Genomic DNA, 23,350 nt, shown 5'->3' on the forward strand with positions numbered 1-23,350 from the left:
CCCTTCCCAGCAAAGCCTCTCCTTCCGGCAGGACCGCTCAGTCCGGCCGGCGATGGTACGATCCGGAGGTGAGAGGCAGACCGGACGGAGCCGCCCGCAGAGGCAACGATGTGGCCGGGAAGCAGGTCCTGCAGTTTGTCTCGACTAGAAGTCCTCGTCCGGCATCCCGGTGGGCTGGGTACGCGTACGCCTTGTTGGGACCCACAGCCGTGGATGGAGAGAATTACATTAGAGAAACATTACGCATCAGATTCCGTTGATTCAGAAGAACCGGGCCTTGCAGGTATGCGTCGATGTTGCAAACTTAGCTTTTTTTAATGCCACCAAATTAAATGAGGTTTATGCACGACACCCCCACCCCCGGTGCCGGGTATCCTCCAAAAAGTTATTTTTGGCTTTAAAAATGTCACCCAGGTTGCGTCAGTGCTCCCCTTTCCCCTGCAGGTGACGTCTCATGAAAGGCATCGTTTTTAAGTGTCACTCTGCGTCTGCTCCAACCAGCCCCTTTTTTCTCCTCGCTTCCCCAGCAGCGTGAAGAGCTGAACGAGGAGGAGGTGGGGGAAGGTGGGCAATCATGCAGCCGAGCTTTGGTGTGAAGACAACTGGCCAGCAGCTACGCAGGGTAAGTCTTCTGTTTGGTGCTGCAATAATATGATGCCTTCAACACTAAACCCTACAAAACCTCTTAGTTCCTATGCGCTCCTGTCTTGCTTCCTCTGGCATGTGGTGGAGACAGGAACAATGAAAACCTTCATGAATCATTTTTGCAAGCGATTTGCACTTAACACCAGTTTTGGCTGCAGATTGTTTGAAGAGCGCAAGTAAGGAGACTTTTATGCTGCTTTTACTGACTTCAGTTTATCTTACTAGGAAGTTGTTCTTATGCAATAAAAGTTACATGAAATTCAATAAAAATGTAAAATTGCCTGCGGGCTTGTCTTTGCTACCATACAACTTGATATTTTAACCTTTTGGATATTTTAAAGTGTATTTCTGTGAGAGCCATATCGTATTTTTGAACATTGAATACAACTAAATAAATGCATTTTTAAGCATGCACAATCCTTTTAGTATATAATAAGACGGAATTTATTCTTTTTAATAACATTGTTGTACTGATGCGAACCAATAATAAATTAAAAATATACTTCAGACCATGAATGAGACTTCTGATGCTGGATGGTTTTGCATGGTTTTTCTTTTTGACACCTTCTTCGTCAAAAGACTCAGCGGAATTAGCTAGCTGACTTTTTGATCAAAGGCGGGAAGTTTACTTCCTGACCTCCAAGAAACAATTCAAGAAACAATACAAGCAGTTGATGTTTGCTAAATACAAGGATGAAGAGTCTTCAACCAGTCATGATGTGCTATATATATCTCACTATTTTGAAGCTTATTATGGTAACCATTATGTCATTACATCCGGACTGGATGCTCGAACCACCTCAACTCCTCTCCATGTGAAGGAGTACCCGGGATCTCGTTGTTTCAGTGACGACCCAAAGCCTATGGCCATAGGTGAGGGTGGGAACATAGATAGATCGGTAAATTAAGAACTTTGCCTTCTGGCTCAACTCTCGCTTCACTACGACAGCGACCACATCACTGCAGACGCTGCGCCTATCCGCTTATCGACCTCACGCTCCCTCATTCCCTCACTTGTGAACAAGACACTGAGATACTTGAACCCTCCGCCTGGGGCAGGACCTCATTCCCAACTTGGAGGGAGCACTCCACCCTGCTCTGGCTGAGAACCATGGCCTGGATTGAGAGGTGCTGAGTTTCATCCCAGAAGCTTTACACTCAGATGCAAACCGTCCCGGTAAACACCGAAGGTCACAGCCCGAAGAGGCTATCGGGACCACATTGTCCGCAAAAAGCAGAGATGAGATCCTAAGGCCCCGAACTGGACTGCCTCGACACCTTGGCTGCGGCCAAATATTCCGTCCATGAAAATGATGAGCAGAATCCGTGAGAAAGGGCAGCCTTGGTGGAGGCCAACATGTCTTTGGTCCATGTTGCATTCATATTGGAGCTCAAGTGAACCGAGACCTCGCTCTCAAGCGATCACAGTCCACTTGGTGCACACCAGGGTTTGGTCGAACGTTTTTTACATTTGACCAAACAGACTGTACTGTCATAGCAAAAGCACCAGTCTTTGTTTATTTAATTTAAAGACATCTACTTTTTATTGGCCAATCAAATACCTTTTACAGTTGTTTTCAACTAAACCAAATGAAACAGTAAGGGTAAGAATGGAACTTGAGGAGTGTGCAACTATTTGCCGTGCTGAAAGGCCAAATTCCTGGAGGATTGTCTCTGCAAACAACCAACTTGTCTTGTGGGTCATCTGCAAAGCGATATTTGCACTCATTCTTGTACTGCATGTTGATACATGTTTCTGAACAGCCGGTCGGTAGCACGTAGACTAAAACCTGAACATTTGGAGGAACATCTTGTTCCGCAATGAGTGTGGATAGAGTGTGTTAGTTCTTGGGGACTGACAGTGTAATCATGTGGCTTGTCATCATTGGAGGCGATCTCAATGCACAAAGAGATGGAGATGAGATTTTTCAACGGTGGCAATTCCATATCTCCACAGTATGTGACCGAACTCTATCCTCCAAGATGACATCGCTTACCTCTACAGGGCAGTGTTTATCAGAGACTACACTCGACTGTACACTGTATGCTGTACGCCGACTGTTATTTTTACATCCAAGTTTCATTTCGATAGTATGGTCCCTTGGGAAGATATAGCCTAAGAAAGGCGTTGCTGCAATGTGACGGGTGTGCTCCATCTGTGATACTGTAACATGGACACGTGTCTATTATTTTGGTCATTGTAGCACTGGCATTGGCCCTCTATGGAGATCCTGTATATGGTGCTGCAGAGCAGCCACCAAATTTAGTGCACCATCCCATCATATGCTGTTTCTAACGAGCACAACAAGATCTCAGTTTGCCAGTCCGAGGTGTACCCCGCCTCTCACCCAAAATCAGCTGCGATAGGCTGCAGTTTCGTCGTGACCCTCATGAGGACAATGGGGTGGATAGAAAACGGATGGATGGATGATCTCAGTATGATGGAATTCTCACTATGATTCTGTTGATTGAAATTGAGCAGTATTGCTGTTTAGAGGGAATATTTGATGCCCAAGTCTTGTATCCACGCTAGATAACCAGTGCAGTCACACTGATGGTTTTGGTGTAAGTTTCATGGTAATAATGGCCTGCTTTTTGTTGCAGGACTAAAGTTTTGATGCAACCACAGTTTCCAGTGACCAACCCGAGAATGGCACTCAGTGACTATGACTTGTGATTCTGCTTCCCCCATTCAAGCATTCAAGTGCAACATCAAAACAGGTGATTCAACACACTAAGCGCTTACTTAGCAAACATTAGCTATGTCTTTCATTCCCTTGCATTTCCTTAGAGGAACGGTCTCATGCAAGATTCAAGCCCCTTTCAAGATAATGGAGATACTGAAAGTCATAAGATTATTTGTTGCCTCCATTGTCAAGTATTGCAGGAGATTTTACAGGCGTACCTGATAAAGTGGCCAATGAGTATAGGTGCACATTTTGGTCAATCATATCCTCACCGTCTGTATTTTCAAGTCCAAAGAGGGTGACCCTGATCCACCAAAGCTTTGTGGTGCTTTCACGTGTTTTGTCACATTGAGCTCACCGGAACCAACCAGCATAGACTAGAAATTGGATTCAATGTCCAATGCATTAGGTTCGCTAAAAGTCAAATGACCCCTTGGCAGAAAGTCATTTACTATATTTTCCAACTATAAGTCACACCAGCCAAATATGCATAATGAAGAAGAAAAAAACATATTCATGGTGGTATGAAAAAGTTAGGGCACCCTGGTCATTTCCAAGACGTTCCTTAGAAGATGACTGGTTGTTGGGATCATCCATTCCAGGTAAATGTATCATATAGCAGACCAACACGGGGATGGATGAGAAGTCACATGATCTTTATAGCATTTACAGAAGGTCTGCAATCATGATGTCGTCTAAAGTAGGGAGGGGCATGCATTTGGGCCCTCCATCAGCAAAATGACATCAATATTTAGTAGATCCTCCTTTTGCAGAAAGAAATGCTTCCATTCCACAACGTTGTACTTGTTCCTCTGCATGAATGCCATGAAATTATAGTAATAACAATAAAATGGAGAACAAGAGGCTAAACAGACGTCTGGAGATCTGCAGAAGATGATTCTCTCTTTGGGGGCATTTGTGTTCTGTCTTTCTCCGTTGTCTTTATAAGTTGATGTTTACATTCTACAATTTTAGTAGCACAGGAGTAGTACACACTACAATTTTAGTAGTACAGGAGTGATAGGTGTAGCAGATACTGGCACACAAGAGTGCCCTCTTGTGGCAGTCAGTGTGGACAAAAACATGACTGGAAACCCTCCAGAGTATAGGTCGCAGGGCCTGTCAAACCATGAAAGAAAGAACTTATAGGCAGGAAAATATGGTGTCACCTTTTTTAAATGAAATATTTATATAGTGTGTTTGCACAAAGTATTACCACCACATTGAGCTGCAGTTGAGTGACAGTAACACGGACGTGCGAGTCCAAAAAAAGAAACCATTTATTAGCCCAGTCTGGACTGCCAGAGTGTCATAAATTCAAACAGCGAATGTGAACTGAGTTGGTCGCCTGTCTCCCAACATTGGATGGAACCCAATGCATACAGTAGGAACCGCAGGATCATTTACAGGAGCCAAAAATAGCTTGCATATAGCTGCTCTGCCATGACCATGAACATGGAAATGTGGAAGACTGTTAGCATTAGCGTTGAATTGCTTCTCCATCGTTTATACAGGTATGTGCACTGGCCACTGCACTGTATTACGTCCCATTTTATTTGTGTATGAACCCGGTACTGCAGGGTATGAGATACGATGCCCGAGCTCTGGATGCTACTGTATTATACTCCACATTCTCCGCTTTGCTGCAGTGCCCCTTTTCCACATCTTAAAAAGTACAAAGACCCCCCACCCCCGAATCGTCATTCTTGTTGTTTGTTAGCATGACTCATTTGAAATGATGCATTCAATGCGGCATGTTTTTTGTAGTTGAACAGGTCCTTTTTGGGGGTGGAAAATGCCCCAAACTGAGGCAAGTAGGTAAGAACTCGTACTACAAAAAAAACTTTATTCGAGAGGAACTGTCAGTTTCTGTCCAGGTGAGGGAGTTTTGGAATTACATCCAGGAAAAAAGAAGATATGACGGTACACGTTCGGCTTCTGAGCGACAATGAGTGCTCCTCCTTAGGCAGGCGAGGTTGGAGGAGCACCAGCACTGCCTATTCTTTGAGTTCATACACGGGAAGTCAGTGGTCTCCAACCAGTAGCTCATGAGCTACCAGTAGCTCCTAAACACTTTTCAATTAGCTCTCCAAAGACTTTATTCATTTATCATCAACTCCTATACCCACTATATAAGAAAGTGGGGTTCATTCTTAGTTAGGAAGCACTTTAGCCGTGTGATCAATCACAGCGGAGTGGGCGTGCCCGGAGGCAGGCCATAGGTGGAATACAATAAAGCAGACGGTTTTGGCGAGAAGTACAAATCCAAGGAACTACAGCTGCAATAGGTGCAGATTCTGGAAGATCTAAAAAGTTTAATGTGCAGGTTATTGTGTGTAGCTGCTCTGTAGGAATCCACAAATCAATTCAAAGGTCAAGAAATTAGCATAATTGTAACTTTTTTAACTTTAATTGGTCATTGAATGCTTGAATATTTTCCTTTGTATTTACGATGGAGGTTGAACTGCAACTGTAGAAAATATTGATAGAAGCAGAGCGACACCTTGGATTATTATTGTAGCACTTATCAAAGCCAACATTGTTTGTCGCTTCTGGGTGGGTGTACCCGGGTCATAATGCACCCAGTGAAACAGCATGCAGACAGCAGATCACATTTGGGTTATGAGTCTGTTTATTGCACCAGGATGAATGGATGAATCCGTTGTATGCTCAAGAGTGCTGATGTATGGCAGCAGATTGGCTACCAGCTACCATGAGTGTGTCCAATCAAACGTGTGAATGAGAGATAAAAACCCTAAAACCTCCTATCGTCCTCCCATGCACCTACTTTGTGTATATAGGGTTCCTCGATACCACCAACAGCGGTCAAATGAAATATAGTTCACCAAACATAAACATAAACATGAACGCATAATGGCTCCTACAATGATATTAAGCCTAACCCATTGGAATGAAACCGTTGCTATGGCAACATCCATGCTAAAAACACAACTTTCTGGTCCATCTGGTGGGAAGCCTGTGACAGATCATTGAATTGTTAGCAAACAGCTGCAGGTGAAAATATCTCTGACCTTAGCCGCTCAAACCCCCCCTCTCGTTTGTATATGTGGTCAAACGTGTTTGACGAAAGGCATTTAGGATCAGCGTTGAACAAACATAACTGCTGGGTGTAAAAGAAACCTTGGGGGTGTACACATCCTTATGTGGAGTTTATACACATTTGTCCTCGACATTGTCCCACAATTTGCTGTGGCAATACGTGTCATTTACGTATTTTTGGCATGCCTGAAAACATGACGAACTGTAGCGTGCGAGGTGTCGCTCTTTGCAGGACAACAACACACCAGCTTATTCTCTTTGGCGAGGACGTGGCTCCGTTTGTCCAACACAACAACAAACAAGCAGAGCCGCATTCTCATGACGCTATCCATATGCCCCACTTGACAGGCATGACCAATCAACTTACGCCAAATCAAACTGCTACGCTAGTTTGCACAATTTGGGACCGGAAATGGTGTGCATGGACGCGAAATGACCACGCTCCCGCACGACTTATTTACACCTGTTTCCTGTACTGTTCACGTCTAGTGCACAACAATAGTACGTAAGACATGCATTGTTCGCTCATGGTAAGCATTGTCACGCCACGTCCCACGTCGCTGAAGCAGTTACGGCATTGTACTGTCTTGCTGTGTCCTATTGTGCCTCGCGGGATGCCCCGCAGCAGGAGGCATCACCCAAGCTTCCGTACTTCCTCTTTTTGCAAGGGAGCTACAAGATATTAACTCCATGGAAGAAGCTCATGCAATATCCATCCATTCATCCTTTCGTGCCACTGCGCACCATTTTCGGTCTGCCAAATGTGTAATTTATATGTTAACAGAACGCTAACAGTGCGTGAACTAGTCTTCATGCGTTTCAGGCGTACCACAAAGAAAAATAAATCAATGACAGATATTGACAGGGCAAATTGCGGGACAAGGCGCTGGCCAAATGCATGCAAGTGTAAAGAGCTTTACAGTGGCGTGCTAGTTAAACAATAATGTCTGCAGCCCAGCCTGGAACCTGTCATTACAATTGCGAGGCTTACAAAAGAGCTGACAAAGTCAAATTGTAGGGGTGGTCTTTAAGTTGGAAGCAGAGCTAATGTTTCACACCGGCGAGACACTCAGCTGATGTCGCGTTAAGAAATGGACGTCAAGTGAAGAAACGTTATTGCCCACTTGATATCTGAAATCACTGACATGATGGTCCCTTAATGTGAGCCAGGCTTTGCGTTGAAACAGCAAACTGCTGGATTGTCCAGCCCAAACCTTAATTACCTAAACCTAATTATTTAAGTCAATTAGGTGGTGTAAATACCGACCTCTCAAGGTTATATTATTACCGTCGTCCCTCGTTTATGATGGTCAATTGTTTCTAGACCCGACTGCGATAAGCTTTTGCTGCCTAATATAGTAGACATAATAATTGAAAATAAGCCATCCTAAACATAACTAAGACTCCCACGTTAGCATGGTCAACATACAGTACTTCCTGTATTGTCTCATCAGTGTAACGTTACTGACACCTAGTGACCAGTGTACAATACCGCCGCTGTTTGTGGTTGAGAAGAGAGAACACATATGCAATCAATGTCAACAGGAGCTGCTGTCAGTCACTCTCTACAACGCTAACCTGTTGTTAGCGCTCAGCTTAAGTCGGCTCTCGTAAGTTGACACCACGCACATCCCTCCCAGGCTCCGACCATTATTGACTGATTGGGCATTCTTATAATTCTCTCTCTAAAGGCATCCATCTCATTACATGTGCAGATGTACCTAATGAAGTGGCCAGAGAATATATGAAATCTCTATCTATCTATCTATGACGTAGGACATAATGTCTGACTAGACGTTTGCATTAACACGAGGTGGTTAAACCTTCACTACCTGGCGCTGATCTCCAACCGCCATCGCCCCAACCCGCGAACCCTGGGCACATTCCCAAGCATGGACTCAGCACAGGCATACTTGGTGGCCATCTTATGAAAAGCACATGGGAGGGAAATATTTCCCCAGCGGTACACTGGTCCAATTCATTCCTCTTTTAATCCGCTCTGTGCTTTCTGCCTAAAGGGGGTTCTCTTTCTTTTACAAGTCACTTATTAATTCAAGCCGCAAACATTTTCACAACGCCCCTGGTCTCCTCAGTCTCACACTAACTCTGTGAGAAGACATCTGGTGTGTTGTTCCATTTGGATGATGAACTACCGACAGTGACACGAGGCAATCTCACGCCATACTGTCAGCAATTCCTGAGCAGGATGGGTAACTTAACATCAATTGTTAACGCATCCCAAGTACGTACTATCGGAGTCAGACGCAACGTCCCATGAAAATCCCTCAGTGATGCAGCTGTGTCTCATGTGAATGAGTTCAGCGTAAAAACAGAAGAGCTGCACAATGGTGGGGCCGGTTTTACGGCGCTGTTGAGCAACCTCGCTGAAAGGGTTTGCTGAAGGACAGGGAAAGGCTGATGAAAGGCAGATGTGGGGAAGAAGCAGGCAGTGCTAAGGGCCATGGGTGGGACTCAAAGCTGCAAAACAACCCCAAATGCGCAAAGCCAGACCTTAATAGTCCACGTGGGACTCTAACACTTTTATTAGGACACCAGATCTAGTCTTCATTTTTTGTGGTTGAGCTCTGCTTTTCTGCTTTGTCTCACTTTCCACAGTGGCCATAATGCACAATGACGCTCTGCAAAGATTTGCCGAGAAACCCACAGAAATACGTCAACGCTCAGCTTACAGCTTTTGACTTCTTAGCTGGGGCGGAGGCAATTTGTTCGAATCATCTTCCTCTGCTGCTGTTGTTTGTCTTTTGAGCCTCTGTGACCACGCCGCAGACTTCCTCCAGCTGTGGACGGTTCATCATTTGTGCAAGAGGTTGGAATGGTCTGTTCCTTGTGCAGGTATTGATATCACTGAGCAACGTTAGACTTTATGCCTGTCAATTCTTCTTAGTCAACTTGATGATGTGGACTTACAGTGTACTCGTATACGTATACGTGTAGTCGTATACGCTATCGCGGCTCAGCTGACTTGTTGACTTGCATTGCAGCCGCTGTGATTTCATCCAAAGTTTCTTTGCGCTATTTTTGGACTTGTAGCTCATGCATGGATGCCCGCTGACTGGTGTGTTTGTGTGAATCACCATCAGGCAGAATACTAAGTGTAGCTAGCGTCCAGCAGCTTCACAAATGGCTATCAATACAAGCATCCATCAATCAGTTAGCCGCTGCTTATCCTGTTCAGAGTCCAGGAATATGGATCAAATCCCAGATAACCATACCGTGGACTGGTCACCACAAAAGTAACCAAACGGCCTGTTTTCCCAAGACATATCTGGTTTTCTTGTCCTGGCTTCTCCATCCCCTTCTTGGTGTCCTGGTTGTCATTGTTCTTCACTGGGCCATTAAATGGAGGGCTTTGAAGATACATCATCACTGAGAGGCTTTTTCAATCAATGTTGGCGAAATAAAGTCTCAAAATGCCAAAAAAAAAACACTTGTCAAATTTGAGATGTTGTGCTCAATGGTGATTTCCATTGTTAGCTTGAAGATGGTTGTGTTCCCCACCTGAGCCAAACATAGATTTAGAAACTACAGACCGCTTTCTTTATTGCCATAACTTTTCCAAAATGGTTGAAAAGATATTCAACACCTGGTAAGATACATTTATAAATGAGAAGGAATTACTTGCGCAACCAGTCCAGGGTTTATGCTAGGTGTCAGCATGTTAGCATTGCTAGCATGTTAGCATTAGCACAGTAGCATATTTAGTTGTTTTTAGTGTTTAGGTGTATTTAGGTGCCTCTGTTTCAATTGATATATGCAATCATGTGCAACTTTCATGCACATTCAGTTGTATTCAAATGACAAATTTCCCCACTGAGGGACGAATAAAGGCGTATCTTAATCTTAATTCATGTTGAAATCAATGTTTTCTTCGTTCATTGGGGATTTTATTGGAAGTGCAGTGAAGGCAAGGCAGCCATGAAGCTATTCAGGAAGGACAATATCTCCGCTAAGAACGACCAGGAGAAAGCCATCCAGTATGAGGACCCACCAGACGGCGGCTGGGGCTGGCTCGTGGTGTTGCATTGTTTCCTGGTAAGGCCCACATCAGCATGTGGAACAGCATCGTGGAACAGCATGGAAAGCATTACTGCTCTGTTATTCATTTATTTTTATCTTTGCTTGACTATTTAGGTAAATGTTCTGGTGATGGGAACACTCAAGACTTTTGGGATCTTCTTTGTGGCATTCCAAGACGAATTTGGAGGTTCGGCAGAGGGCATCAGCTGGATCGGTTCCATCATGTCAAGTCTGCGTCTGTCTGGAGGTTTGAGTGAAAACGAGGCACTTTACATCCCAGCTTAGACATGTTCCTATGTCCACAACGTCATTCATTACTTCTAACTGCCATTTTGGAGCAGTGGAACAATATGGCCGTGTCTTCATGCTTCCTCTCCTGTCACCTCTCAGCACCCATCGCCTCTGTGGCTTGTGCCAAGGTAGGAACCAGAGTGACCTCCATTACTGGGGCAGTGCTGGTTAGTGGAGGCTTTCTCATAAGTATTTTCGCCAACAGCGTGGTTTTTCTCTACATCAGCATGGGCGTGATAGTCGGTGAGTAAGGACGCTTCCTCAGCCCGATGATTCCTGCGTGCGACCTTTGCTCTAACTGTCTTTGCTTCATGCAGGAATGGGTTTTGCACTCCTATACCAATCCTTCTCAGTGGTCACGGCATTGTACTTCCGAAAGAAGTTGGCAACAGCGTATGCAATTGGGCGTTCGGGGATGGGATTGACCTTTGCCCTCGCTCCATTCACTCAGCTTCTTTTGGACCAATATGCTTGGCAAGGTAGGCAGGAACAACAATCGCTCAGGCTGGATTTACACTGCAAAGTTCAAAGTACACAATGATATTTCCCCCAAATATGCATGAAAAATACAATACAGGAGGGCCTCAGTTTCTGAGGTTTTGGGGATGTTGCACTCCCCTACTGCCTTTTGACCTTGGCGGTTTGGCTCGGAAATACGAGAGTCTTTAGAGAATCACTTCCGTGCACCTGGCGGAAGGATACGTGTCGTTACACTGAGGAACGACCTTCTCTCGATCATCAGCCACGTCTCCCAGTGTAGGGGTGTCATGATACGTGTATCTGTATCCAACCATCCCATACAGGGGTCACGGTCCGGTACGCATGTGTGGCGAACAATAAACAAAGTAAACAAACTAACAAAATATCTTTCCGATATTGATTTATTTCTTTGTCATAGTGACTCAGCTGCAGCACATGGATCTTCATCAGATAGTTTTATGCTAATATTCTCATCACTACATGGTGCTGTTTTGGTCTTACAAGGTGCCAAATGTGGGCAGCAGAACTGTACTTTAAGTCAGAAAAAATGATGGCAATTTCCATAAAATTTCAATTCGTTAAGGTAATTTATTTGAGCAAAACTGACACATCATAACTGGTTGCCATGACGCAACAACTCTCTGAGCCTTCTTAAGGTCATACCGCAGCATGTTCCAGGTCCTGAAGCAGCAAAACATCCCAGACCATCACACTTCCACCACCATATTTCACTGATTTTCTGAAATGGGACACACACCTTCCAAAATGACCAACTTTTGCCTCGTCAGCCCACAGAGGATTTTCCCAAAGGTCTTGGGGATCATCAAGATGTTTTCTGGCAAAATGGAGATGAACCTTAATGAATCTGTGTGTGTGTGTGTGTGTGTGTGTACAGTATGTATCCAAACTTATGTCTCGGTTTACATACATTTTCCGTACATTTTATTTTCAGCACAAAACCTCTTCAGCTTCCAACAAGATGCCAGCTTGCTGAGTTACATTGCAGCCACCAAAACCGGACGTCTAGCAGCGTAGTCTATGATGTCATCAGCGGTTGACTCTCAAAAGTGTTTACACAAAACCGTGTTTATAGATTTATGTCAAAATACAAATACATAATTATCGTTTTTTAACACCGTGTGTCCTCTCTGTCCCTCACAGGGGCCATGCTGATTATCGGCGGCCTCATGCTCAACCTGGTGGCCACTGGTTTGCTCCTGCGGCCCATAAATGTGAAACCCCCCGCTGTGTCACACTCTTTTTCCCACAGCCAAAGGAGCCCAGTTCTCTCCCTCAAGAGCTTACCAGAAAAGGACCATGCCAAGAGCTGCCTGAATGGCTCCTCACATTTGTCCAATGGTGTCTCCAAATCGGATTCACTTCCATCCCCACCTCCTCCCCCCAAGGACGCCGCTGACCTGGAGGGGCAGTCGACTCACACAATAAACGGCCAGGTAGCGAACCCAGAATTGAACAGACTGGTCCTCAATGGCCATGAGACCCATCAAGACTTGGGATTATGTAAAGCGGCAGATGGCTCGAGGGAGCCGAATGGCGCCATGAATGGGTCCACAGCAGTTGGCCTTGTCTCCATTCATGCCGGCAGTTCCACTGAAGAGACCGTCCCGAAAGCCAAAGTACTGGATTTTTCTTTGCTAAAGGACCCGTTCTTTTGCATCTATACGTGGTCTTTGGTCTTCAGCCAGCTGGCCTACTTCATCCCCTACTTCCACCTGTCTGCACGAGCCAGAACCCTTGGCATCGACCCCATGGATGCTTCTTTTATCATCTCTGTGGCAGGTGAGGCGCGCTTTGAACACATTAGTGCTTTCTCACCACACATTTGAATCAAACTTGAGTGGAGGATTCAAAGTTGAACACGCTAAGGGTTGCACAATATGGAATTCAACCAAATGACCAGGAAAATAATGCCATTGAATGGGAAACGGATGCTCTACAGCTCCCTGTCCTGGCTGCTCAGTACAATATTGCAGACAATAAAAAACTGCATTTACTCCAGAAACACTTCTTTTTGACATAACAGCACTATGATTCAAAGTTTTGGTCCACTCGTCTGTGTCTATACTAATGCGCTACTTCAAACATTGCCTGTAGATTTCATGCGCTGTCAGATTAGTTCAAGTCCAATCCCATTTGCAACTTTGAATTTAGACCAAACATATTACCAACTTTGGATGTTTCGTCTTGTTAGCTGGGAGCCTATCCCAGCTAACAAGACTGGACTGGTGGCCGCCCACATTCGTACCTATGGACAATTTGGAGTCACCAGTTAACCTAACATGCATGCTTTTGGAATGTGGGAGGAACGGGAATACCCGGAGAAAACACTTTAGAGGTTTCACTGGATCATTTCAAGCTTTTAAAACACACACAATGTGACTTAAAGTAGGGTCAATATGGATTATAGGTGTGAAATATAAATATAATTGGTATAAATATTTTTGCAAGGTAGGCAGTACACTTGCCTCGTAGCATAGGTTTAGGATGTGGGTTGGAATCACAGCTCAAGCCTTTCCGCGTAGCGTTGGAATGCTAGAATTTCATGGTTAGCTGTCTCTGTGCGCACCCGTGATTGACCAATCGAGGGTGGCCGCTGCCTCTCAGTCAACTGGGATAGGCACCCGCTCCGCTGTGACCCACACTAAATAAGCATTAAAGAAAATGGATGGAAGTCTTTTCGGTTGTTGTCGGTTATCTTCCCAAGCTATCAAGCATCACGCAAAAGTGATAATGTGACTGATGAAACTAAAAGCGATTCCCTGTTTCTGAGCGTCCATCACCTTCCTGTCACCTACCTTACAGCTTCCTGTAACAGTGGCTTTATGATGCAATGCAAAAAAAAGTTCTCAGTCAACTTATGGCCATTCATTATTCATGATCTGCAGACTGTGCTATTATGTAATGGATGTGCTTACATAAAAGCTGAACTTTGGTCCACTGGCCAGGGCAGGAGGGTTCAGCAGTGCGCCATACAAGAGGTCACTTTTGCAGTATATTTTATAAACAACATTACCATTTGGACCGGTTGCGTGTAATTCTTTAAGAGGGCTTCAGGGGGATGTGTTAATAATTGAAGAGCTACGAATGAGCTTCTGTATCGACTTACTTCCAACACTGGGAAGACGTCTCGCTTCTGTCCTGCAGTAATTCTCTAACTTCTTCAGTAATTGTACTACAATCATTCAGATGCAAAAGTACAGTGGACAAATCTGTGAATCTGTGTTTTCATTGCGACATTTGTATTGTGAATTGTATTGTGAGTACTGTAAGTTCATGTCTTCTCAAAGGAAAACTCAAGTGCTCTTTTGAGCTGAGCTGAGATGGAATCATAACCCTCTTAGCTTCAGAAAAGAAATCAATAGCAAGCTCGAAGAAACCTTTCCACTTTGAGCCAGCACAAGAGGCAACAACAGAAAAACACATTAGTACTACTACTACTACTACTAATAACAATCACATTATTTTAGCATCCATGTTTACACACGTAAGAACATAATAATAATCTGTAGTGAAAACAACACGGATGGAAGGATGTTTTCACCATGAATAGATGATTAGGCAAAGTGTGACATGCTGAGAGAGGCAAATATTATCAGTGATACCATGCATAAAATATTAGATAAGATATGGCCATTTTCATCCATCCATCCCCAAATGTTCTCCATGGGATGTCAATCAGGGGAAGATGCGGGATGGTCCATAAGAGTGATGTTCTTCTTCCTGAAGAAGTCCTTGGTCAGGCCAGTATTGGGAACTGCAGCGTTGTCCTGTTGCAGAACCCAGCTGTGACCACACAGACCAGGGCCTTCTCAGGACCAGGGCCCTCGGTCCTGAGGGATGCCTGCTGCAATGTCTGCACGTAACCATCCACCGTTTGACGACCCTGCACCACTTGAAGCTGCAGTGTTCACTGAATGAAAAAGCAGCCCAGATCTTGACGGTCCCCCATCCGTTGTGCCGGGTAGAAAGCATCTCAGGTGGATCTCCTTGTCATGCCAGGAACGTTGGAAGCCATCTGGACCGTCAAGGTTCCATTTTCTCTCATCAGAGAACAAAACTTGTTTCCACCTTTCAATGTCCCATGTTTGATGCTCCCTGGGAAAGGCTCGTACGTCTGTGGCGGACTAGCGGGTATGAGGCGTTGAGGCGAGGCAGCTACTTCGGAACATACAAAAATACACAAAAAGGCAAAAACAAAGTCCAACTGTAATCGATATAGATTTAATATAGACAATCCACTAAGGGAGGAATAAAGGCATATCTTATCTTATCTTAAAAATAGACGACAGTTGCTAGACATGGATATAGCAGAGCAAAACATGGCTAACAAACACTGCACTCAATTGAAGAGGAACAAAAGGCGCTGCTGAAAGCGTGCAGGACAACAATGAGCAAAGTAGCAACCAAAATGGCCGCTGCTGGAAGTAGCTTGGGCAGGCAAAGGGACGTACCGCTAGCAGGTGAGCTGACAGCTAAGCTAACAAGAGAACAAGAGGTAGGGAGGAGCTGCCCACAGGCGTGGATGGAATAACAATCTGGCAACAGGTGAGTGGAATGGCAGGGTTGAAATGGTCGTAGGTTGCGGGACACGTCTGTCGGCCGGGAGGAGCTCATCACGTGATGAGCTCCTCCCGGCAGACAGACGTGTCCCGCAACACATGGCAGAAAGATGGCAGCAAAGCAGCACCGCATCACATGACAACTCCAATGAACATCAGCAGCAGGGATGAGCCGGCTACTCGATATTAGCAAGTGTCAGTTACGGATGACCGAGCCTCAGAGGAGCTGCGGTGCCTCATTCACGTACGCGCTGCAATTGGCAAGTTTGTGTCGTTGCCGACTGCCTCCACTCGATTAGGTTTTCCTCAGGTGGCCTCTATTTGAGTTTGTATCTAAAGTTATTTGGTAAACTTGTTTCATAACGTACGCGGTGCATTTGACAAGACAGGGCAGGCAGGCTTGGATTGGCTGGCCACAACATTAGGTACACAGTAATAACTACAAGAGCTGCATCAAACATTCTGCCTGTATGACTATTATACTACATTATATACACAAGCACCCCTTGCCGTCGGGATCAGCCTATCCCTCAAACACTCGGCCCCTAACCTCGGCCCCGGAGCGAGCTGCAGTCGCTAAGCAACAGCCAACTGAGTAAAGTTGGTGGTGTGGCAACGAGCACGGCTCCCCACTTTGTTTGAGGCTCAAGTGGCAGATACTTTGCAGAGAAGCACTGAGGCAGCAATCTGTACAAAAGAGAAGGCAGGCCCGGCCAAGTGAGCTCGGAGAAGCTGGGAAAATCAACATGCCACTTATTATTCCCTGCTTTCATCTCGTGACGTGTGTGACGTGTGTGACGTGTGTGACGTGTGTGACGTGTGTGACGTGTCCACGGCTGAAGCAATGGTAATGATAATCCCCCGCCAATGTTAAAGCCCCGAGGTCGGTACACAGTCTTTCTACCTGACGGTCCCACAGAGAAGTTTGACAAACAAAGGAGTCCGTCAGGTGGTTGACTTAAGGTGCTACTTGGAGAGGCCATATTTAAACTGCAGTTTGAACAGGAACAGCTGCAAGCGTACACCAACCCGCTGTGGATAGAAGACACAAACAAACGTACATCTCGGCTGGAAGCACGCAGGAGACGCACCACGACATTGTGACGGGTCACGGCGGAATGACACATAAACACGGCACAGCTGCCTTGTGCCAACTCTTTGAACCCGCTGGAGACGTTCCATTATGTAAGAAGGCGGAGATGTTCACTGCCGAGACTTTAATGAACTGTTTTGGACATGGCTGACCATTCATCGGTAGCATGGCCACGTGTTGTTTCATCGTTATCATCAGAGAGATGTTCTCACTAAGGCAGAGCGCCAGAGGAAGAAACATCTCAGCATATCAGAAATGCTAGCAAATATCTGTGCTAAGCATCGGGATGTCATGTTGGCAATGACTTGGATTGATTTTGTTCTGGTAAACATGATTCTACGTGTATGCTAGCATACGGGGCTGTGCTGGGTTCCATTCTCGGAGTATCGTTGAAATCTGTCTATGACCTCACCTCCACAATGTGTCATTATTTATTATTATCTTTTTTGACTGGAGAAAAGTGACCTTTTGTGTACATTTCATTCACGCAATAGTGTGGTGTGCAAAATGTAACGGCGATCCGCATGATGCCTTGTTTTTATTGATCAGAGTGGCTGGCTTCTGCCTGATTGGAGTTGTTCCTGCAACAGTCAATACACCACTGCAGTTTCTGCACTGCGGCCTGCAGCCCAGCACAAATCTGCCGAGTCATCAAACCCCCACTGGTGCAAACAATCAATCAGATGTGGATGTAATACACAGCAGATGGATGCTTTCGCCCCCCGCTGTTTTTATGGGCATGTTCTGATTGTTTCAATGACACGCCTAATGGCTTTTTATTTCTACTATTGAGACTATTGTGAAATCATGCTATCCTTGGAGGCTATCCAATGTTTTATGACAGGTACTGCATCTTCAGTTCGCCTTGTGACTTGAGAGCGTCACCTACAGTATAGGGGGTGGGATAATGTGGATAAGAGGAACATTTGTGAACACATTCAAAACAGCAGAAACTCAAAGATCCTTGTTATGTTCAGTGGAGAGACGGGGTCGTTTGATCAGCAGGTCGTACTTTAATTAACATTTCAACAGCAATGTGTTTCTTTCAAGTATTAATGACATTGTCTGAAAATTGGAGACAGCAATCATAATACACAATAATAATAATCAGGCATCATCACCATGATTTCCCTGTGGATTTTGGCCACTACATTGAGTACACCCTGTTGGTCTCTCTTGCAGGCATCACAGAGACGATCGCCCAGCTGGCCTCTGGCTGGGTTACAGACAAGAACCTTTTCCACAAGTATCACTACCACAAGGCCTACCTGATCCTCTGTGGTTTGGTCAACCTGCTGTCCCCGCTGGCGACGTCCTACATCCTGCTCATGGTTTATGCTGTCTTCTTTGCCATCTTCTGTGGGGGCTACATGGCTCTGCTGCTTCCTGTTCTGGTAAGGAAGTCAATCCACCGCAGGTTAAGGTTGACTTAACTTTTTGTCTTGATTGTCTGCTTTTATTGTGAAAAGATGTGAAAGCATTACCTTTTGCCTGACGCCCACTATTGTATTTGTGAAACCTTTGGAATTAAGGTGCCATAATGGAGGTTTAGCCTCTGTGCAACGATCCAGTCCAGATTTGAGTCTCGCTAGTAGTGGTTTTCCAACTGGATCAGGTTTAATATCACACTACATATTAAGTTCATTCCACCTGAAATTGAATCGAGGCTGACAAATTGATTGAAAAAACAAAAAAGATACAATGACAAAAGATTCTTCAGCATTGTGAAATCATCATTCATGTGTCAAAATAAAATTCTATAAATTCCATCTGGCTGACCCAGAAATACCAGAAGTAAACAAAGGCTTTAAAAATGTTCTCCAGATCTTGCAAAAGTTGATGACCCCTAAACTCCAAACCTCACATCCCACTTTAGGTCACATGATGAACAGAAACAATAACCCAGGCTCAAAAAAGAGTAGTTAGCATGCTAAGATTTTGAGAAAATGTGGCATTAGCACTAAGAAAAAGATAAGTAAGCAGCCTGCACAGCTTTTAAGCCAGTGGAAATGTCAGATTAGATTAGAATCCGGTCATATAGAGCCCCATATATTAGCCCCACTGCTGTGGAAGCCACAGGGTTCAAAGCGCTTTATACACCGGAAATGACGGCCATTGATGAATTGGATGATTGATGGGTTCATTGTTGCAGCTCTAATGCGATACAGTACATCTATTTACTGAGTCTGGAAAAAGTATGGCCTTTTGGAATGTCAGATCTGGAGGAACCCTGTAACTATTCAGTACACAGTTGCTACATGCTGTGAATGAAAAGGTCATTAAAGCCAGGACTAGGCTAGCATCACATAGATAGTGTAACTTAGCTTAACGTAACGTAACATTTCAGACGAGTACATCCATCCATTTTCTATGCCGCTTATCCTCACTAGGGTGGGGGGATGCAATCCAGGGAGCTAAAAGGTATGGCTGGTTAAACGTGATGCTCCTCCCTGCAGGTGGATCTCGTCGGGGCGGAGAAACTCAACAACTCAATGGGCTTTTCTATGTTCTTTGTCGGGCTGGGTTGCCTGACGGGTCCTCCTTTGGCGGGTGAGTCTTCATCACATGCTACTTCCTGTGGCACACGTCAGAGTTTAGCCTACCAATAGCTTTTCATTTTGATGCACATATTCTCTCAAAGTCTACTCCGAGCATGCATGGCTGACGTTAGCAGCAGACTTTGATTTGAAGTCAGTGCTCAGAGAGGCTACTGGGTCAAATGTCTTTTGGCCTCCCAGCAAGTCAAGCTCTGACAATAACGACGTTATCTTCCTGGTTGGATTTGAGTCACATTGTTGAAAGTGATGACAGATTGACACCTTCTTTCTCACACGGAGCTGTGTTTTTTATACTGGTATTTATACTGTTTTATGACAGGTACTGTACCTTTAGTTAGCCTTGTGACTTTCCCAGTATCAGGAGCCTTTTCTAATGTCCAGGAAGCTAAATCCCAATAATAATAACTGCAGTGATATGAATCATCTGCGTAATGTTGGCTATAATGCTGTTTGTAACTGACACCCATTATAGGGCATCATTCATTGGCCACAACATTAGGTACACATGTATACCTAAGTATACAGTATACTGTATACAGTATAGGCGCATTAGATCCAATGCAAGAGTAGATTTGTGCTCGGGTTTCGGGTCAGGGTTAGGGTTTAGGTGGTGGGCTTGAGGTTAGGGTTTAACCGACACCCTGACAAAAATGTTCACTCAGTTACCTTTTACCATCAGTCAGTAAATACGACTTCAGCAAAGTAACGCTACTTTTACTGGGGTACATTATTTTAGTAGTATTTCCAGCCCTGGTTTTCAAGCATATCTTCTGATGAACTTGGTAAATAGCATGGCTCTCGCTATAGCCACCTGAAGGAAAACAGTTTTTGGAATGTTGCCCATCACCAGCAATCCTTATGTGAGACACGAACACAGGTCTTTCTCTTGAAAGACAGAAGAAGAAATAAAAAGAGCAGCTCGTGGCTGCTTGTCATGGCATCCAGCTATGCTGCCTACAACGCCTCTGTTAGACCAGCTCCACCAAGGTTTTCTATTCATGCTGTTAGCATGCAGTAACAGGTACATTCATGATAACATGTCATACTTTAGTACTTTGGACATTTGAATCATGACCAAAACGGATATCACATAGCAACATAGAAACATAGCAACATAGAAACATAGAAACATAGAAACATAGAAACATAGAAACATAGCAACATAGCAACATAGAAACATAGAAACATAGAAACATAGAAACATAGAAACATAGAAACATAGAAACTCCTACACCCAACTGGGAAATAAAACTACAGCTCAAAGTGCAGCCCGAGCTTTCTGGCGTTGGCGCATGACACTGACATGTGAAGCTAGTCGCTAGCCGGTGTGGCGTGGCCAAGTGTCAGTGCAGTGCAGAAGCAACGAACAACAACAAACCCCGGTCAGGCTGATTGTCTTCCAACCAGCGGTTCCGCTGGTCTACTTTGCTGCTCAATGAAATGAAGTGGAATGCTGGAATAATTCAGCCTGTCAAAGAGTCACATCGGTCAGAGAGAAAGGAAGTGTCCTGGATGTGTTCATAAATGTTCATTGTAATTCTGTTTTTCTCCTTGTCCACGATCAGGCTTCTTGTACGACTACACGCAGACTTACGATTGTTCCTTCTACCTGGCCGGGCTCTGCTACCTACTCTCCTCCCTCTCCCTCTTCATGGAGCCGCTGGCCCAGCGCTGGAGGGCAAGGCAGAGACTGACCAGGGCCAAGAGAGCACAAAAGAGCTGTAAGACCAACGGCTGCTTCACCCCTGACCGCCTGCAGAACGGCATTGTGTAGAGGGGCATCACAGCCCATCTTAGGCCTCCAATCTTGAAGCGGCATGCTCGTGACTCACCATGTGCTCCATGTGACCCGTAAGTCAGGGACCTAAATCACCCTCAATTCCTGCTGGCAAGCTCTGGCGGAGGAAAAATATCATGGTGGCCACAGGAAGCTCATGGGACACTGGTGAAAAGACAAGGCCAAACTGGTAATTGTTAGAAATATATAATCGCTCTAATGGTCTTATAAGAGGCGCACACATGAAAATGCATCCAGCACATTTGGGTTAGTAGCAAACTATAGCCAACTCTCGCCTAAACACGACTACTCTCGCCTTGCACTTCTTTCTCAATAAGCTATGCAAATGAGCTTCACGCCTACTTTTCACCTTCCTGCACAACAGGAGCACAAGCACGTATGCTTACAAAAAGCACTTGGGACCAGGTTGGAATTCTGTCTTGCATGACATCATCAGCAACAACGAATGTGCACTACACTTGGACACGCAATGTACAGTATAGTATAGCATAGTATAGCATAGAATAGCATAGTATAGCATAGTATAGCATAGTATAGCATAGTACAGTAAGCTACAAACAAACAAAACTACAAATGTGCAAAAAGCAGAGGCAATAATGCTTACATGTTTCATATTTCCTTTTCTTATTACATAACAACCTGACGCTTTACACCAGGTTTGAACTCTTTCCCCTTGGACTGAATCTTGGGTTTTCACCACCGCATCATAATAGCACACATACTGATCATGCCCGGGGCTGGACAGTCCTCCCATTCGAAATCTAAGGCTATTGCGTAAGGGGAGACTCCCTGTTCTATCTTCCTGTCTGCCTAACACTCGAGATGCCGTTTCCACTCGGACAACCTCTCAGTGGTCAACACAAATACTGACATTCCCGAGGGACAGCCAGCACTATTTCAGTCGCTCCTTCTCCCGGACACCTGACCTCCTTCTGGACTGGGACTGTCTGAAGCTTCGTGTGGTGGGCGCCCATCATCCTTTTGGTGTCGGATAAGCATTTGGGACACACCCTTCCTCTTTACAAATGCTATTTGGTAGCATCGCATAGAAGGCAGCCGTTTATGGGGACACCCCCCCCCCCCATTTTGCACACATTGCAGATGTAGCACAGACAAAAACTCCAGGCACACATGCACTGAAGTCCAGGCTGACGCATGCTGGCTTAAATACAGTATGTGAAGATAACCAGCCTGGGGGTCGGCTCTTCTGGAGATGTGATCACAACTTTATTTGTGGCCAACTGTCATCCAAAGATGCATTGCCCATTTCAATCACAAACCCAATTTACAGAGCCGCAAATGGACGGGACCGGAAGTGCACCCGCAGGCCACCGATACATGCTGGTGCTCCTGATTATTATGCAAGTCTTAGCAACTCCAGACCGGGTTATGTTTTGAGGCCTTCAGGTTGGTTTTCTTTGTACTTTGTCTTATTTGTTCACCAGTTTGCCTTGGGGGTCTACAGTACCTCTGAAACCTGTGATGTCAGCCAAAGACATGGTAGAAACTTCCTGCAGGCTTACCGAAGCTTATTCCACTTGTATCCAGCATGACAGATTGACGTTATGTTACACTGCCCTCTAGCGGCAGATGGGGGCTCCTGCTCAAAGAATGCCAGCTCAATTAGTGCAAAATGATCCCCCAGCTCACTTCCGCTACAGTGAGCTTGGCTCTTTGTGTTGTTTCAATCACCCCGGTCACGCACAAAGCTCTTTGGGCTCACATGTTGCATTCACGACCACTTTTGCCTCCTCTGTGGTTGAGGGCCAATCCTGATTTTGTACTATGGAAGTTCTCTGATGCTTTAAAGATGTGTCTTGTTTCTTGCCTGCATTAATACTTTTCAGGAACTGTAGGTTTATACCTTTTTGGAACACCTCCAATGAGAAGTTGCAGTTCAGTCAAACCTGCAAAGGGGCGACATACTCTTGAATTGATTTGTTAGCCATGATCGCCTGTAGCCAACTGTGTCTAACCCGTTGTAGATATGTTCCAAGCCCTTCAAAAGGTCATTTGAAGCCTTGTAACTGTGCACAAGTCGCCCGAAATAAAATTGACATGTGACTCAGGTTTGTACTTGTGTGGTTCGAACAACAAAGCACAAATGAATCAGGACAATA

General features: G+C 45.0%; 1 protein-coding gene across 8 annotated transcripts; it reads left to right on the forward strand.

Annotated features, from left to right (window-relative positions):
- Positions 1 to 18: 18 nt before the first annotated feature.
- Positions 19 to 23,289, forward strand: LOC131137387 (monocarboxylate transporter 5-like). 8 transcript variants are annotated; one of them, XM_058085288.1, is made up of 11 exons: positions 19 to 283; positions 445 to 622; positions 3,250 to 3,366; positions 10,308 to 10,445; positions 10,545 to 10,677; positions 10,821 to 10,964; positions 11,039 to 11,200; positions 12,363 to 13,001; positions 18,057 to 18,268; positions 19,331 to 19,424; positions 20,998 to 23,289. In XM_058085288.1, the coding sequence occupies exons 4-11, from the start codon at positions 10,329 to 10,331 to the stop codon at positions 21,204 to 21,206; spliced, it is 1,710 nt and encodes a 569-aa protein (XP_057941271.1). In that variant the 5' UTR covers positions 19 to 283; positions 445 to 622; positions 3,250 to 3,366; positions 10,308 to 10,328; the 3' UTR covers positions 21,207 to 23,289. The 8 variants fall into 8 exon arrangements, with proteins under 8 accessions (XP_057941271.1, XP_057941269.1, XP_057941270.1 ...); XM_058085286.1 differs by having other exon boundaries at positions 528 to 622; XM_058085287.1 differs by having other exon boundaries at positions 528 to 622; positions 10,313 to 10,445.
- The last annotated feature ends 61 nt before the right edge of the window (positions 23,290 to 23,350 follow it).

Source organism: Doryrhamphus excisus, chromosome 10 (genome assembly GCF_030265055.1).
Source record: "Doryrhamphus excisus isolate RoL2022-K1 chromosome 10, RoL_Dexc_1.0, whole genome shotgun sequence".
In the NCBI taxonomy this organism is placed as follows: domain Eukaryota; kingdom Metazoa; phylum Chordata; class Actinopteri; order Syngnathiformes; family Syngnathidae; genus Doryrhamphus; species Doryrhamphus excisus.